General features: G+C 39.3%; 2 protein-coding genes across 3 annotated transcripts; one reads left to right on the top strand and one right to left on the bottom strand.

Moving 5' to 3' along the window:
• The first annotated feature begins 997 nt into the window (after positions 1-997).
• LOC127754232 (protein KTI12 homolog) lies at positions 998-8,701 on the top strand. Of its 2 annotated transcripts, none has more exons than XM_052279721.1 (10): positions 998-1,465; positions 2,340-2,508; positions 2,634-2,737; positions 3,606-3,662; positions 5,984-6,069; positions 6,653-6,738; positions 6,834-6,949; positions 7,569-7,619; positions 7,704-7,794; positions 8,434-8,701. In XM_052279721.1, exons 1-10 carry the CDS (start codon positions 1,055-1,057, stop codon positions 8,592-8,594), a joined length of 1,332 nt encoding a protein of 443 aa, XP_052135681.1. In that variant the 5' UTR covers positions 998-1,054; the 3' UTR covers positions 8,595-8,701. The 2 variants fall into 2 exon arrangements, with proteins under 2 accessions (XP_052135681.1, XP_052135682.1); XM_052279722.1 differs by having other exon boundaries at positions 1,329-1,850.
• A 1,224-nt stretch (positions 8,702-9,925) lies between these two features.
• On the bottom strand, positions 9,926-14,944 carry LOC127754234 (adenylate kinase 4). Its single transcript, XM_052279723.1, has 6 exons — positions 14,736-14,944; positions 12,021-12,166; positions 11,761-11,880; positions 11,474-11,641; positions 10,748-10,837; positions 9,926-10,451 (listed from the first exon to the last, which is right to left on the bottom strand). Exons 1-6 carry the CDS (start codon positions 14,842-14,844, stop codon positions 10,353-10,355), a joined length of 732 nt encoding a protein of 243 aa, XP_052135683.1. The 5' UTR covers positions 14,845-14,944; the 3' UTR covers positions 9,926-10,352.
• Between the last annotated feature and the right edge of the window lie 309 nt (positions 14,945-15,253).

Genomic DNA, 15,253 nt, shown 5'->3' with positions numbered 1-15,253 from the left:
TAATTTTGGTCGAAATTGAAACAGAACATAAGTTGTTTGACTAATTTTAACTTACAACTTAACACTCATCGAGATAAATAATTAGGCCTCTTTTCTAATGCCAGTTAATCGAGAGTGCTAACCGAATTATAATCAAATTAATTTCGGTTAGTTGAAAAGCCCGATGAAAACTTTTTTTTGACTTTTTTTCCACACTAGCCGACATCACGGCTAAACCTCGTCCACCATGCCTCCATTTCTTTCTCCAACTCTAACAATATATATAGGGAGAATCATGTTCTTGCCCCTACTTTCATTTGCAATGCAAATGATTTTATCTCTATTTTCTAAACTTTGTAATTTTGCCATCACTTTTTAAAATGCTCCTAATTTAGATGTCAATTAGGTGGACCCAGATTAAATGGGACAACATGTAAGAAGACACCTCTACCCCCAAACTTTCCAACCCAAGCCACTGTTGACTGCTCCCGATCCCTAACCCTAGCGATTAGCGAGCGGCGGCGGCGGTGCGCGCGGGCGAGCGAGAGGCGAGAGCGTGGGACTGACCGAATCACAGTCGTCGCAGAGCAGCGCGGGGTGAAGTAGGCTGGGCCGGCGCGAGACGGCAAAGTCAGGCTGAGATAGCGCGTCCGGCATCACTGGGCTCGTCGGCATCAGCCTCAGCCATACTCCCTCCGTCTCAAAAAGACTCAATTCTTGGGTTTCTGTGTCCAACGTTTAACCGTCCGTCTTATATGGAATTTTTTTATGATTAGTAATTTCATTATTGCTAGATAATAAAACATGAATAATACTTTATGTATGACTTATATTTTTAAATTTTTTATATTTTTTTTAAATAAGACGGATGGTCAAATATTAGACACGAAAATTTAGGAATTAAGTTTTTTTTTTTTTTTTGGGAACGGAGGGAGTAGGTGATACCCCGATTGTGCACGACCTCCAACCCAGCTTCTGCACGGTCCGCTCCGCCACCGCCGGCACCCTGCAGAGGATTGATCTGCGCCGCTGCAGCCCGGACGCTCGAGCCGGCGGCGAGGCGCCCAACTGCCGAATGCCGAAGCCAATCCTGTCCACAGCCCACGTGCGAACAGGCCAACCAATTGGGCTTTTTTTTTTTTGTGTAAATGGGCCTTTTGACCTGTTGAACATGAAACCCTACCTCCAAAATTCCCCAATCCCCAATCCCCAATCCAATCCAGGCATCCGGCTGAGGAGGCAAGCGGCGGCGGCGCGGCGCTACGGGCCGACGGCCGACGGCGACACTGCGACAGGGAGCTGCGGTGGTCGGTGGGGGCTCTGCAGCCGGCGGGGCAGGCGGGCGCGCGGCCGCTCTGGGAGGCAGGCGGCGTGGGCGCGCTGCGGTGCGGCCGCACTGGGCATTGGCGCGGCGGCCGCGGGAGGCAGGCAGCCAGCGCAGCAGGGCAGCCGGCAACAGGCAGTGAGGCAGGCAGGGCAGCAGCAGGTCTACATCACAACATGTCTATCTATCCTCAATAGTTCGTTCTTACATGTGATGTATTGTTGACAACTGCAATCTTCTGGTATTTATGAGTGCCTCTTCTATTTACACTTTTGGCAAATGGATGATGAATTGTGAACTTATGACTGGTGCTTGTTGCCATGCTTGAGAATTGAGATTGCGTCATGATGGGATAATGTTGCGTCATATAATTTCGTGAATTGAAATTGTTTTTTTCCCTTTCTTCTTGTTATGTTCTAATTCTCGCGCTAGTCCATGGGCCACACCGCCATACCTAGATTTTTTTCCGTTCTCCGCCACTGTTTGGAGGGGCGACGCGGCCATCCTCCTTCCACCGGCCTCCGTCTGAGTTCGGACGGAATCGAAGGTATTGCTTCTTCTCTCGTAGCCTCCCCTTCATCGTCATCCTCCTCAGCAGTGAGCCTCGCGTGGCATATGGATTGGAAATCCACCCGGACAGTGATGATTTCTTTGATGCGAGGTGTAGAACTAATAGCACCCCTCCTGTTTGCAAGCAAAATACCCGTTGCCCCCACGTTATTTTGCATCAATGTGTACAATTGAAGCTTGGTGGTGATGTTTATCCCGATGGAAATTAGTTTTATTTGAATGAACTAGTAAGAACTTGTTGAAATTCGCCTGATTGTGATATTTGACTGATCACAATCTGGTCGCATTCTCATTTGTTTTACTGCTCCTTTGTAGTGGAGTTAGACTTCAAACCTCCTGAGACTGGCTATGGCATGCATCTGACCTTTTTGGGAAAATTTCTCAATTGCTATATCATTGAAAGATTTACTAGTGAAGAGTTTAAACCTTGGAAACACTTGTGATACATTTTATCTTCATATGCTAGGTCTATACATTTTCCATGGCGCTTGTGGTAATATGTGGGCAGCCTTGCAGTGGTAAGTCAGCAGCTGCAGCTTGTCTCGCCGCTGCTCTCTGCTCCTCCACATCTGACCTCACTGTCCGTATCATTGACGAGTCATCACTCCATCTTGGACGCAATGATAGCTACAAAGGTATTAGCCATTACTTGTGTTCATTACTTATTCTACGTTTTGTCCAACTCTGTTCAACTTTATTTTGCTCTTATCATGGGTCCATTTCATCTTGACAAGTCTTCTGCATTTTATTTCTTTGTTAGATATGGTTGTAGAGAAAAACTTGAGAGGAGTTCTTAGATCAGAAGTTGATAGGTCTGTATCACGAGACAGCATAATCGTCGTGGATTCTTTGAACAATATTAAGGTGAGGCAAAGACAATGTACTACAAGCTTGACTTTTTTCTCTAAACAAGCTCAAACTTTTTAATCCAGTAAGGCCTTGTTCCGTTTGGAGGGGATTGAAGAGGATTGGAGGGGATTTATTCCACACCACAATAGGTGTGGAATAAATCCCCTCCAATCCCTCCCTCATGGGGATTAACCGAACAAGGCCTAAGTGGGATGGTTTTCAAGCACGATATCATTTCTGGTGACTTTGCGGATTTCTTTGGCACAAAAATTAACCGAACAAGGCCTAAGTGGGATGGTTTTTAGCACGTTAAGTTGGAAAAATAAGAAATATTTGCCAAGTATGATTGTAGTCATAGTTAGGGTAGCAAATGAATGCAAGCTGAAGCCATGTAGAGGATGTGATGAGTGCATTTTTATTGATCTTTCTGCTTGAAGCTCAAGCGTCACCAATGAGATCTTGAGAAGTTCCTATATAATTTGCCTCACTTCCAATGTGGCCACAAATAGTATGTCAAGACATACTTGGCTGAACTTAGTTATTGCAAAAGTTAGGCGCAAGCCAATGTTGAACAATACCAAAAATATGTAACTGGCAAAGTTTGCTTTCCAACCAACAAGTTATTTCAATATGGGTATTTCATGAATCAGTTAAGTGGCAATCTAGTTTGTAAATATGTGTTGCTTTCTGTTGTCAGTTCTATCGTCACTAATAAACAGCTACATGCTTTGCGAATTCTCATGAAAATTGTAATATGTAGTAAATTCTGTGATTTGTTGGCATATTGTTAACGCATGATGCTTCAAATGAAACATGATTTTGAGATATTAGTGTGCATGTGTTGCCATATTTTGATATAATCAATTCCACCTATAATATGCAGGGATACCGGTATGAGTTGTGGTGTCTTGCACGGGCATCTGGAATAAGATACTGTGTGGTAACCTGCTTGCTGCCTTGTTTGTCTACTTCTATTCTTTTAGATTTTTAAATATTAGTTTTACTCAAAGACTAGCATAGCGTTAAAAATCACGTGTCATCAAGGTATGGATTTTAGTTAACACTACAAGTTAGGTACAAAACCAATTTGGAGGAAAAAGATCATGTATGATGGCAATCAATGTTATCTGATCGTCCGATTAATCGTGCTTAATCATCCTGATCAGTCTCCTGACTACTCCGATCAGGGACATTCACTCGATCATAAATTGTTGGTCCAATTAATCGTCGATCAGGCACAATTAATTGTCCGATCAGAGCACCTATCGATCACCTTTTGAACAATTCTTAGGGTTTAGCACATGTGAATATGTGCTACTACTGCTGGTTGCTTTATACTAGGGCAAGTGACCATCTTGCCATCAATTATTAGTGCTGTGATTGCTTTATACTATGCACTATATAGAATATAGGTTCTAGTATTCATAGTACTGATCAGGTCGACTAATCGAGGCTGATCGACGATTAATTTTCCTGGTTGGTCCCTTGGTGATCAGGATCAATCAGCGATCAAATAACATTGATGGCAATAACAAGAGAACTAACTCAATATTAATTTGTAAATAATGTGTGATAATCTTGATCTGGTTAAGACCCACAAATTAGAATGACAGTTGAGAAACAAAGTAAAATAAGCTTTACAGAGAAATAAGATACTTCCTCCATTCATATTATAAAGGCCTCTTTGAATCATAGGAATGAAAAAAATGGAGGAATAAGAAAAGCATAGGATTTTGACATGAATGGAAATGTAAAACAGAGGATTGCAAAACATAGAAAAACATAGGAATGATTGTTTGATTGGGCTGCAGGAAAAACACATGAATTCGAGGAGAGATAAAGACTAAAGGATTTTTTCCATGAGGTTCTACCTCATGTTAAATTTCCTCCAAAACTTGCATGGGGCAGGGTGAAAAAAGTGAAAACGACTTATATAATATAATAAAATGGAGGGAGTAGTAAAGTGTACGGAAGGAATTGCCACATATCTTGTTTTGATCTGTTGGCATCCACTACTTTATTGATCTCACTTGGATTCTTTGCATCCTCGGTCTTACTTCCTTCGATACTCAGACACGGTAAATTTGTCATGGACATGAGTCCTACTGGCAGCTGCTTCACTGGCTGTGCACAACAGGCTGTAATTGAGTTATGGACTAGAGATAAGTTTGGTTTGGAGATGTTTTTCTAGGATTAGTTGAGTTGCCCTGATGATCAAGTATTGGATAAGAGTCCTGGAGGCATGTTTCGTCCGGACAGTTATCTTAGGTGGTTGCGGTAGCATGACTAATCCTCTCCTGGCATCAAGCCCAAGATTAAGAGCTCTCTCTCTCTCTCTCTCTCTCTCAAAAATCTCTCAAAAAGGCAATTCATGTGCCTGAGAATCTGCTTATTTGCAACTGAGAATCATGTTAGCAGTCCTGCATGGACTCTTTTTTTCTTATTTTCTGTGTGTGTGTGTGTGTGTGCCTGGAATAAGCGCATATTGGGCCACTCTTTTTAACCATTGTTGCAACTTGGACTAGATAGGTAGGGCATTGTTTTCACTTTGGACCAGAAATCTTTGCAATTTTTTTCACATTGAACCGGTCTTCTTCCTCTGGCTCTCCCCCTCTTCTCTTCTCTCTCCCCTTTTTTGGTTCAAGCTCACCACGCCAATGAACAGGCCCCACCCACGTTCTTGACCTACGTTAGCGCCTGAGCTTGAGTGCAGCACTGGCGGTCTCCAGCTTGAGCTCGATGCGGCACGGCAGAGCTCTAGTTTGAGTTCAAGCGCATGCATAGCTAATGAATCATGGTGGGATATTCTAACTCCATATGGATCTCATCTCTCCACACTTCTGCCCCACCAACAGCTAGTCAAATGGAGTCTATGCTAGCCCAAGTTCCTCATCCGCGGCTGCACCAGCTTGATTGGGGGCTGGGGCACATAACCAGCACTGCACAATGAGTCTTGAGCACGGATGCATGGGGCAGGGTAACGAAGGTTGAGGTCGACCTCGAGCATGTCCCAAGCTAGCGGAGCTTGAGCTCCATCTCCACCAGTACCAACTATGATCAAGCATGTGAATCTTGACCTGAAGGTTAGATAGGTAGGTCTTAAGTGCAACATTTTGTAAAAATTGCTATCCCAAGGTGAAAAAAAACACTGCTATGATAGAAAGGTGGTCCAATACGCAATTTACTATGATTTTTACACCATTTGATATAGTGAAAACTCATATAACAGACTGATTACTTCCTGCTTCTATTTTATTTCAGCTTTTCTGTGATACAGAAGTGGACCATTGTAGGGAATGGAACACCAAGCGTCAGGAGAAAGGAGAACCCACGTATGATAATAATATGTATGTGAGAGATTTCATATTTTTTGGATCTTCTTGACCTATTAAATTCAAATGAGGAAATGCTGCATGATTTCTCAGTTTTTTTTATTTAGTTCTATAGATTGATTCCACAAACTACAGATATGTTGCATGTAGTTGTATTATGGTCTAGAGATCATATTGGGTAATCATGGAAGGAGGGAGGCTTTGGCAGGTTAGAGCAGAAGAAGAGTATTGTGGGGGAAGGGTTGCAGGGGATAGAAGGGAAAGGTAGGAATGGGTGAATAAATTGATAATCCTTGCTTTCCCCATTAATTACTCACTGATCCTTACTAATCCAACTCCTAAGACCAATTTAATATGATGACAAAAGAATCTAAACTAATGCAACAAACTGAACTGATAATATTGGCCCTACGGAACGTGCTGCTAGTTTGTCACGTCTGATTCAAATTTTTGGTGCTTCTTGGCATTCTTTATAGGCTATGAAATCCATTGTTATTTTTGCCTCCTTGGGAATATAACAAAGCATGTGTCCCTGGCATTTAATACAGTACATAACCAGGTACTATTGTCCGCTCACCAGTTTTTTCTATTGTGACAGATTCGATGATCTGGTAAGTAGATTTGAGAAGCCAGATAGGCGCAATCGTTGGGATTCTCCTCTTTTTGAATTGTTTCCATCTAGAGGTAATCAGTATATCTATATCAGTACCTACCATAGATATGCATATTGCCTTATGCAATGTCAAAACTCAAAACTGATTTTGTACTATTTTGAATAGATGGAGTAATGGAATCGTCTCCTGTTATTGCTGAGGCTGTATCATATTTGACTAAGAAAGTGGACTCTAAGACAAGAGATGTGAAAGTTCTCCAACCTACAATAGCCACTCAGACTGTAAGTGCAATCTAGAAAAACTGCCGCGTGATCATATAATCCCCAAATAATTCATTTTCCAAATTATTCCATTCTCTCATAAATTTAGCTTGGTATTGTGATATGGAGTCTTAACTCCATATGTTCTTCAATGAATATGCTTATGTTGGATAGTATAGGGAGGAGACAAGGAAGGATTACAGATATGGAAGGAGTCCACACAAATCAATCCTATCCTAATACGACTCTAACTACCATATACTCTTACAGCTTAGTTCCTATCTTTTTTGTGTATTAGCTCTTTGTACCCCTGGCAAACAATTTCTGTCAAAATCTAAATGTGATGGTGTAAATGCACAAAAAATCAGAAGAATCAATGCCTTAGTCACTTTCTGCAGATACTGTACTCTCTTTATGATGCTGGAAGTGTAGTGCTATTGCATTTATGCTTGTACCTGTAGCTGTTGGAATTGAATCCTGATTTGGGTTGTGTTTAGATCCAAAGTTTGGATCCAAACTTCAGTCCTTTTCCATCACATCAACCTGTCGTACACACACAACTTTTCAGTCACATCATCTCCAATTTCAATCAAAATCCAAACTTTGCGCTGAACTAAACACAGCCTTGGTGATATTTTAGGCTCGGACAACAGAAGCTAATTCCCTTTACGAGATGGACAAAGCAACGCAGGTAATGACAGTCATTTTGGTTGATATCTGATATTTCAATTATGGATTTCTCTTTAGTCAGCATACCTTTTGAGCTGATTTGCAGGAGGTGATCAATGCAATTGTTGAAGCACAATCTTGTGGTCTTGGGCTTCCCGTGAATAAGATTTCTCTTGGTCCTGACCTACCAACTATATCCTTTACTGTTTGAGCCAATTCTTTTATCCTGTATACATATAAGTTTAAACAATATACTCTTAAGCTTTGTGTGTCAATTGATTCTTTTTTATATATTATAAGTGCAGTATATGAAGATCTAGCAATCTTAACTGGCTAGTGTAAAATAATCTTCTGATACAAAAACACCCTTTCATATAGAGCTTTATCCACATTTCTTTCACCTTGCAACTGTTTGAAAATCAAGTAGGTGAAAATACTTCCAAAATGGTAGTTTTGCACATTGAATAATAATTGGCCACACTTTTATGCTACGAGGAAGCCTTGATATGTAAGCTTCAAAGGTAGGGGCACCTTCTATCCGTTGTACTCCCTCCGTCCCAAAGAAAGACAAACCCTAGGTTTCCGTGTCCAACGTTTGACCGTCCGTCTTATTTGAAAAAATTATGAAAAAAATTAAAAAAACAAGTCACGTATAAAGTATTAATCATGTTTTATCATCTAACAACAATGAAAATACTAATTATAAAAAAAATTTCATATAAGACGGACAGCCAAACGTTGGACACGGAAACTCAGGGTTTGTCTTTTTTTTGTTTTTTTGGGATGGAGGGAGTATAAGCAAAGAACCATTATATCCTTAACTGGTTGTTACATATGTCTTCAAAGATCAGTCGGTCTGCCTGAGCTTCGAAGCCTGCGACGCACTTTCATTAAGCTGGCAGGGCAGTACAGCTTGAGTGGACCTCCCCCACCAGCAGATGCTGATAGCGCAACGAGGATGTTTGTGGACTATTTGAACAGGGAAATCAGTTCCTGATATCAATTTCTGATGGATTGACCCTATGTAAGCCCTCTTTGTCTTGTGCGGCAAAGGCATTGAAACTTGAAACTTTTTATTGAGCCTAACGGATTGTTTTCCCCTCTGATCTTCTGCATAATTATCCAGAAACACCATGACACTCCTACACACTGCTGAATTATGTCACTATTACAACACGTAAATTACACAATTTTGATGCATCTGTTGGTTGATTTTTTAGGCTAATTTCTGTTTGTTAAGGAAAAGGATAAATCCCACTTATCCGGTTCCTAACAGAAATCAAATTAAGAGATAAGGTTGTTTTTGTGATCGGTAAAATCAATCTTAACAGAATTGGAGATAACTCCCGAGCCTCACCAGCGATTGGCTTAGCGCTGGAAGTGGTTCGTGAGGTGATCTCAATAAAAACTCAATTGGCGCATCGAGAATGAAAGGAAGAGAAATCAAAGAATGAAAAAAGAAAGAGTCACGTCATGTCATAAATAATGGCCATACGATTGGTTTTAAAAAAAAGGAGAATAAATCTCAGTCATTTGATGGAATGGCAAGGAAGTTGCTAGATATCCCAAGGCCACTTAAACTTTTTTATCACTTGTGGCCATTGGAAGAGGAAGTTGCTAGATATCCCAAGGCCATTTAAACTTTTTGATCACTTGTGGCCATTGAAAGAGAAATTTCATAAATCATGATTCTAGACTGAAACTCTGAAAGGTGTTTGATAACGTAAGGGGATGTTCGGATGGGGCTAAAAATTTGTAGCACCTGTCACATCGGATGTTTGACACTAATTAGAAGTATTAAACGTAGACTACTGACAAAACCCATTTCCAAAACACATTTCATAACCCTGCGAGACATTTATTGAGCCTATAACCCATTCCATAACCTTGGACTAATTCGCGAGACGAATTTATTAAGTCTATAACCTATTCCATAACAAAGTTGTGTATATAAAGTATATACATACGTATATATCATCCTCTAACTTAACTGCTGTCAGTGACTCAACTGCATGTGCAGTTAAGTCAAAGGATCTGCCGTATATATACATATAATAGTACTGTTGTTGTAGTAGTAGTTGGAGCGAGCTAGTCATGCACCCACGCCCCCGTATATATACATATAGTAGTACTGTTGTTGTAGTAGTTGGAGCGAGCTAGTCATGCACCCACGCCCCCACACGATGAGACGCTCATTAGGGCCCCCCCACTGTGGGGATCAAGAATCAGGGTTCTAACCTTGGAATCGGTTTATAAGATTGCACTTAGTGGGGAACCACCTATGATATATAGGATATAGGATTCTATACTTAAATGTGAGTCCAGATCTTGTAACATAATGGAGTCATTGCCATTGATAATAATTCAAACATGCAAATAACCACACAATTGCAGCGAATAAACTTGATTATGGCAATGCAAATTGGGAGCGGAAAATTCTCTAGCGTAACGCAATGTTGTACTATAGGAACACACTAACAGCACATAATCATAAGCAAAGCTTTTTTGGGAACTCTCAAGGGTGAAAGAACCCTGTGATATTGGTACAAAAAAATGTTCCTTCCATCAATGCCATAGAGAGATTATTAGAACTAAAACAACGCAAAGCACTGTGCTCATCAAATCTGATAAGAGTACCCAATACAAAAAGAGAGCAGTCTACACCTTGCATGTCAGCGTCAATTTGAACATCTAAAAGCCGGACCCAGTGTGTCTGGGTAATCTGTCGAATTTTCGTCTCAAAATGGTGGTACATTTACGAAAGAACTTTCTGGACTTCAGCAGTTACTTCTTTCGGTGGCTTCTCGGCATGAAGATTGGCCACCAAGGCCTTCTTGGAGTAGTAGTCAATCACCTGGTGGGAGCAAATCAACATTGAAGTAAGAAATACTGAATCTTCACAAGCAGCAATATTTTAGAGAACAAGATGAAACCCTCCCGAAGTCTTGGCTACCAAAGGATATGCAATCATAGAACACATGAGAAAAGAATCCAGAAGATGTCAAATGGGAACCGTACGGTCAGAACGATATAACTAGGCAGACACTCTCAAGAACTGTAAATAGCTACACGTGTCATAATGCCTAAAAAAACAACCAACTTTTCCTAAATACTTTAAAACATTATAATTCACTAGAAAGAGCACCATACTGGTTCAGTTTGTTTGTGGAAGGCTTCAAGTCTAGACTTCAAAACCTCAGCTGTGTCGTCTTTCCTTTGAATTAGTGGTTCTCCAGTGACCTAGGCGAATAAGACAAATGAAAGCATCAGTCAACATTTTATAGCAGTTTTCTTAAATAGAAAAAGGGCAGTGAAAGAAACAGTACCGCAGAAGAAACGTTGATGCAATACAAAGAAAATAGTAAACTGGATGAATAAATTATTTATATACTATTAGTTCCTTTATTAACTGGAAAAATATTTGTTGCAAGGAAGCAAAATATCTACAACTATGCAGACTCAAAAGGGATACAAGGTCCACACAAAATATGTCACTAAATGGATTAAGAAACAAAAAAAAAACTTGATAAAGGAAATAATGAACTAACAGAAATCCTTATGCAACTTGTATCATTATCAATTCAGTTATAACAGATGTTTGGCAAACTAATATGTGATAATGCAATATTGAATACTTTACAAAGTTGTTGATGTATAGAATTATATAATATAGTTATGTAGATAAGACACCATGACATAAATATCACATAGGTTAAACACCGTGACATAATTTTATGAAGACCGTCTAAAGAATTGTACAAGATATATAGGAAAAAATATCCAACAATTAAATTGCTGAACCAAAAATCCACGCAAAATAAAATAAATTTGGAAAGTATAATAATTATTAAGTCCATATTTCTGTATTCAACTTACATCATCAACTCCAGGAACCTTTGGAGGTGCAAACTTAGTGTGATAACTCCTGCCACTGGAGGGATGGATCCACCGGCCAGTAATTCTTTCTTCCAAAATTGAATCATCAATGGCAAAGTTAAGAACCTTATCGACCTTTGTACCTTTCTTTTCCAGCATTTCATCAAGCTGAAGAAGAAAAATATTATGAACCCGAAAGTAAACAGTGTAGTTCAAAACATAGCTACATTGCCTAAAGAAAAATATTTTTATTGGCTGAACTATTAATAAAAGTACAAATCGAATACCTTCTGTGCCTGAACAACTGTCCGAGGGAACCCATCAAGAATGAAACCCTTTTGACATGAAGGTTTCTTCATGGCTTCATCAATAATTCCAACAACCAAGTCATCAGAAACAAGCTCTCCCTAACAAACATGAAGTTAGTGAAAAATACTTATGGAACATGTTTTGCTTTGAGAAATCAGGAGTTCAGAGCTGGCTGGCTATTCATTTGGCCATCTAACTTTTATCTGCTGCTTATGTGGGTGATTTCCAAGTGCAATACCTTGTCCATTGCTTCTTTCGCCTTGACTCCTAAAGGAGTCTTAGCAGCAACAGCAGCTCTCAACATATCACCTGTAGCTAAATGGCATAAGCAGTACTCATCCTTAATAATGGGCGATTGTGTTCCCTTTCCAGAGCCAGGTGGACCTGCATAGTCAGCAAAACCAAGAATTGTAAAGAGGTTTTCTGAAATAAAATATAGACTAGGGTGAATTTGATAATGTTATATTCGTCTAGGTTTCAACCATCTTATCTCTACTATTATAAAAATTGAAGATGTTTTTGCCGGTATTTTGATACGTCATCCGTGTATGAGTCGGTTTTTAAGTTTGTTTGCTTTTGGAAATACATATCCGTATTTGAGTCGGTTTTTAAGATCGTTCACTTTTGGTAATACAAAAGGAATCATATAAGAAATCTATTTAAAAAAACTCGCATGCTAACTTGAGACAATCAGACTCCTAACTGCAGCTTATGATTTTCTAAAAATATATATATCCAAGCGAACTCCCACAGTGAATTTCATCTTAAGTAAACCATATAACAATAATAAGATTAAAATAGACTTCACCCGTTGCAACGCACGGGTATTTTTTCTAGTCAGATGTAAACAAATGGACCCCCTCGTGCAAATAATTTAAAGCCTAATATTTGGGTTTGGTTATTAACAAAATTGATCAAATGAAGAACCAAAAATTGATTGTTAAAGTTTTAAATTCAACACTCAAGTGCAACAAGGAAAGTCAGTTGTTGCTACCACAAGCAATCAATTGCTAATTTGCTATAATGCTTTACTAAATGAAATTAAATGTTTGTTAGGAAAAAACAAATTCTTCACATAGTACACAGATTAACAATGAAAATGAGAGGGGCGATCATCCACTTCTTGCTCAATTCTTATACTAAGAATAACTCCCCTTAGAAAGGCAATAAAAACATTCTTCTCATGAGATTATTATTAACATTAACTGAAAAATGATTGACTTTGGTATGATTTGTGCTACATTGATTCTTAAAAGAGTATCTCTTTTATCAAGATATATGAGCTAGCTTGCATATTCTTACATCTTTCATATACTTGCATCACAGTCAAAAGGCCTTTGCAAGCTCCAATTAAGATAATCATAAGGACCTAATATCTTCACCATAAAATGCTCTCTTTCATTCTTTTGTGAAGGATTCAACATACAATCAAAATGTATCATTTTTACCACTGTATCTAGAAGAAAGTCTAAGCATGCTTTCTTGTTGAAAGTAATTGTAGTGAACACTCTTCTCAACCCCAGTCATGCCAAAACAAGAGAAAAGAAAGTCTATAAATTAAAGGAATACAAGTCAGAAAAGCTATAAGATAAGATTTTCGTTGTCATTTACATCTACACTGAAGTCACTAACTCACTACTCACTAAGCGACAAACAATATACAATATTTGAATTTCATTAGTAAGCATAAATTGTAGTATGGATACATAAAACCATAGTTAGGTCCAGGAGAGTTCTCTTCACCTCATGTCATGAATCACAAATACATTAAGCAAAGAGCTACGCATTTCATGTTTTTTTAAAGAAATACCAGTGTTATGGAAAAACGGCCGTACCAACCGATTAATCGGCCGTATATACGTTAACGGTAGTAAAACCATTCCGTTAACGTGATACGGTGTACATTTATCGTTCACGAACCTTAGAACTCCGTTTTTAGCTGTACGTTGAATTTGATGATGATTTAGAGAAGTTTTCTTTACTTAATTTAGAATTGTTTTTATTTTGTTACATATATTTTTATGTTTTATTACTTATTTAATGCAACCAATTCTACCACCATGTGATATATAAATCCGGTGTTAGAAGAGTTAATGTTTACTTATCTGTTCAATTAAAAAACAACATGAAGATATTTGATTTATATAGTTGTACACATCTAAATCTTCAAAAAGTATATAATATTGTAAAATTTGTACATATATTCACGAATGTTAAATTTCCGTATAATTCCGATTAATCGTCCGTATTCCAATTAATCGGTGAACGGTACCCTTTCCGTCCGACAACTGTATTCTGACTTCCACAACACTGAGAAATACTACTTTTCTCCCTTGTGACTTCAATGCATACAAAAATATTTTTTATCAGTTCCATGGAACAAGCCAATTGCTACAAATTCCATGCTACCACAATGACATAAAGAATTTCTTCAGGATAATAAGGTCGTTATTTTCCTCAGCCTCATACGCATAGAAAAGTAGAGCAAGAAAACACATTCTAAAACAATTTAGTGCAATTTACCTAATAAAAGAAAAGATTGTTTTAGAAGATCAGTCCATCAAACAAGCACTCATTGCCGAAATAATCCATCAAAACAACGGCAAGAAATCTGGAAGAGCGAAACAGTTCTACTCTTGGTACCAAGTCCACACGCACTTCGACCTGGTTTACCCGAATCACAATCAACGGCTTCTCCATGTCACTACAGTTGCAAAGGAAAGGGAAAACATCGGAAACTAGACTTTCGATGGAGCATTAAACAAAAGGGGCAGAAAAAGGCGAAGCGACTAAGATCTGAACCACCAAGCCTTGCACACCCGGAGCCTAGAGCAAGGAAGGGACGGGGACGAGTTGGATCTCCTACTTCCTCACCAGATCTTGGAGCGTGGAAGGAGAAAGAAAGAGAAGGGAGGGAAGCTAGATGAGGGGAGGCCGGAGGAAGCGTACGGACCTACGAGGATGAGGCGCTTGTCGGGCTTGGAGCTGCACTTCATGCGGCGTAGCAGCTCGTTCATCAGATCCATGGACGGGACGTCCTCCAGGTTCGCCGCCGCCGCCATCGCCGCCGCAGAAACCCTCTCCTCTCTTGCGCTATCTCCTCGTTGGGTGGAGTGGGATTAGGGGTAAGGGGAGGCGTCGCGCAAGTTTTGTTCTTTTACGGGATCTGTCGACTTTGGTGAGGCCTCTATAATTTTAAAAAAGTTTGGAATTTGGGGAAAGTTTGGTGTGAATTAAACAGGGCTTTTCTTTACTCCTAGTTAAAGTACATCCCTGCATCCTAGAATGAGGGACAATTTCAGATTCAATCATATACTCATACTTATCAGTTTCGGAGTAGCTCTATCTGTATGCTTATACTCGTATTTATCAGCCACAATTTAAATTTAGAGCTGATTCTTACTTTTAAATCACTAAAAACACGTATATAAAAATTTTATTCACAAATTACTTTTTGTTTGCGAATATATC

Source organism: Oryza glaberrima, chromosome 11 (genome assembly GCF_000147395.1).
Source record: "Oryza glaberrima chromosome 11, OglaRS2, whole genome shotgun sequence".
Classification (NCBI taxonomy): Eukaryota; Viridiplantae; Streptophyta; class Magnoliopsida; order Poales; family Poaceae; genus Oryza; species Oryza glaberrima.
This window is presented reverse-complemented; position numbering and strand designations above follow the sequence as displayed.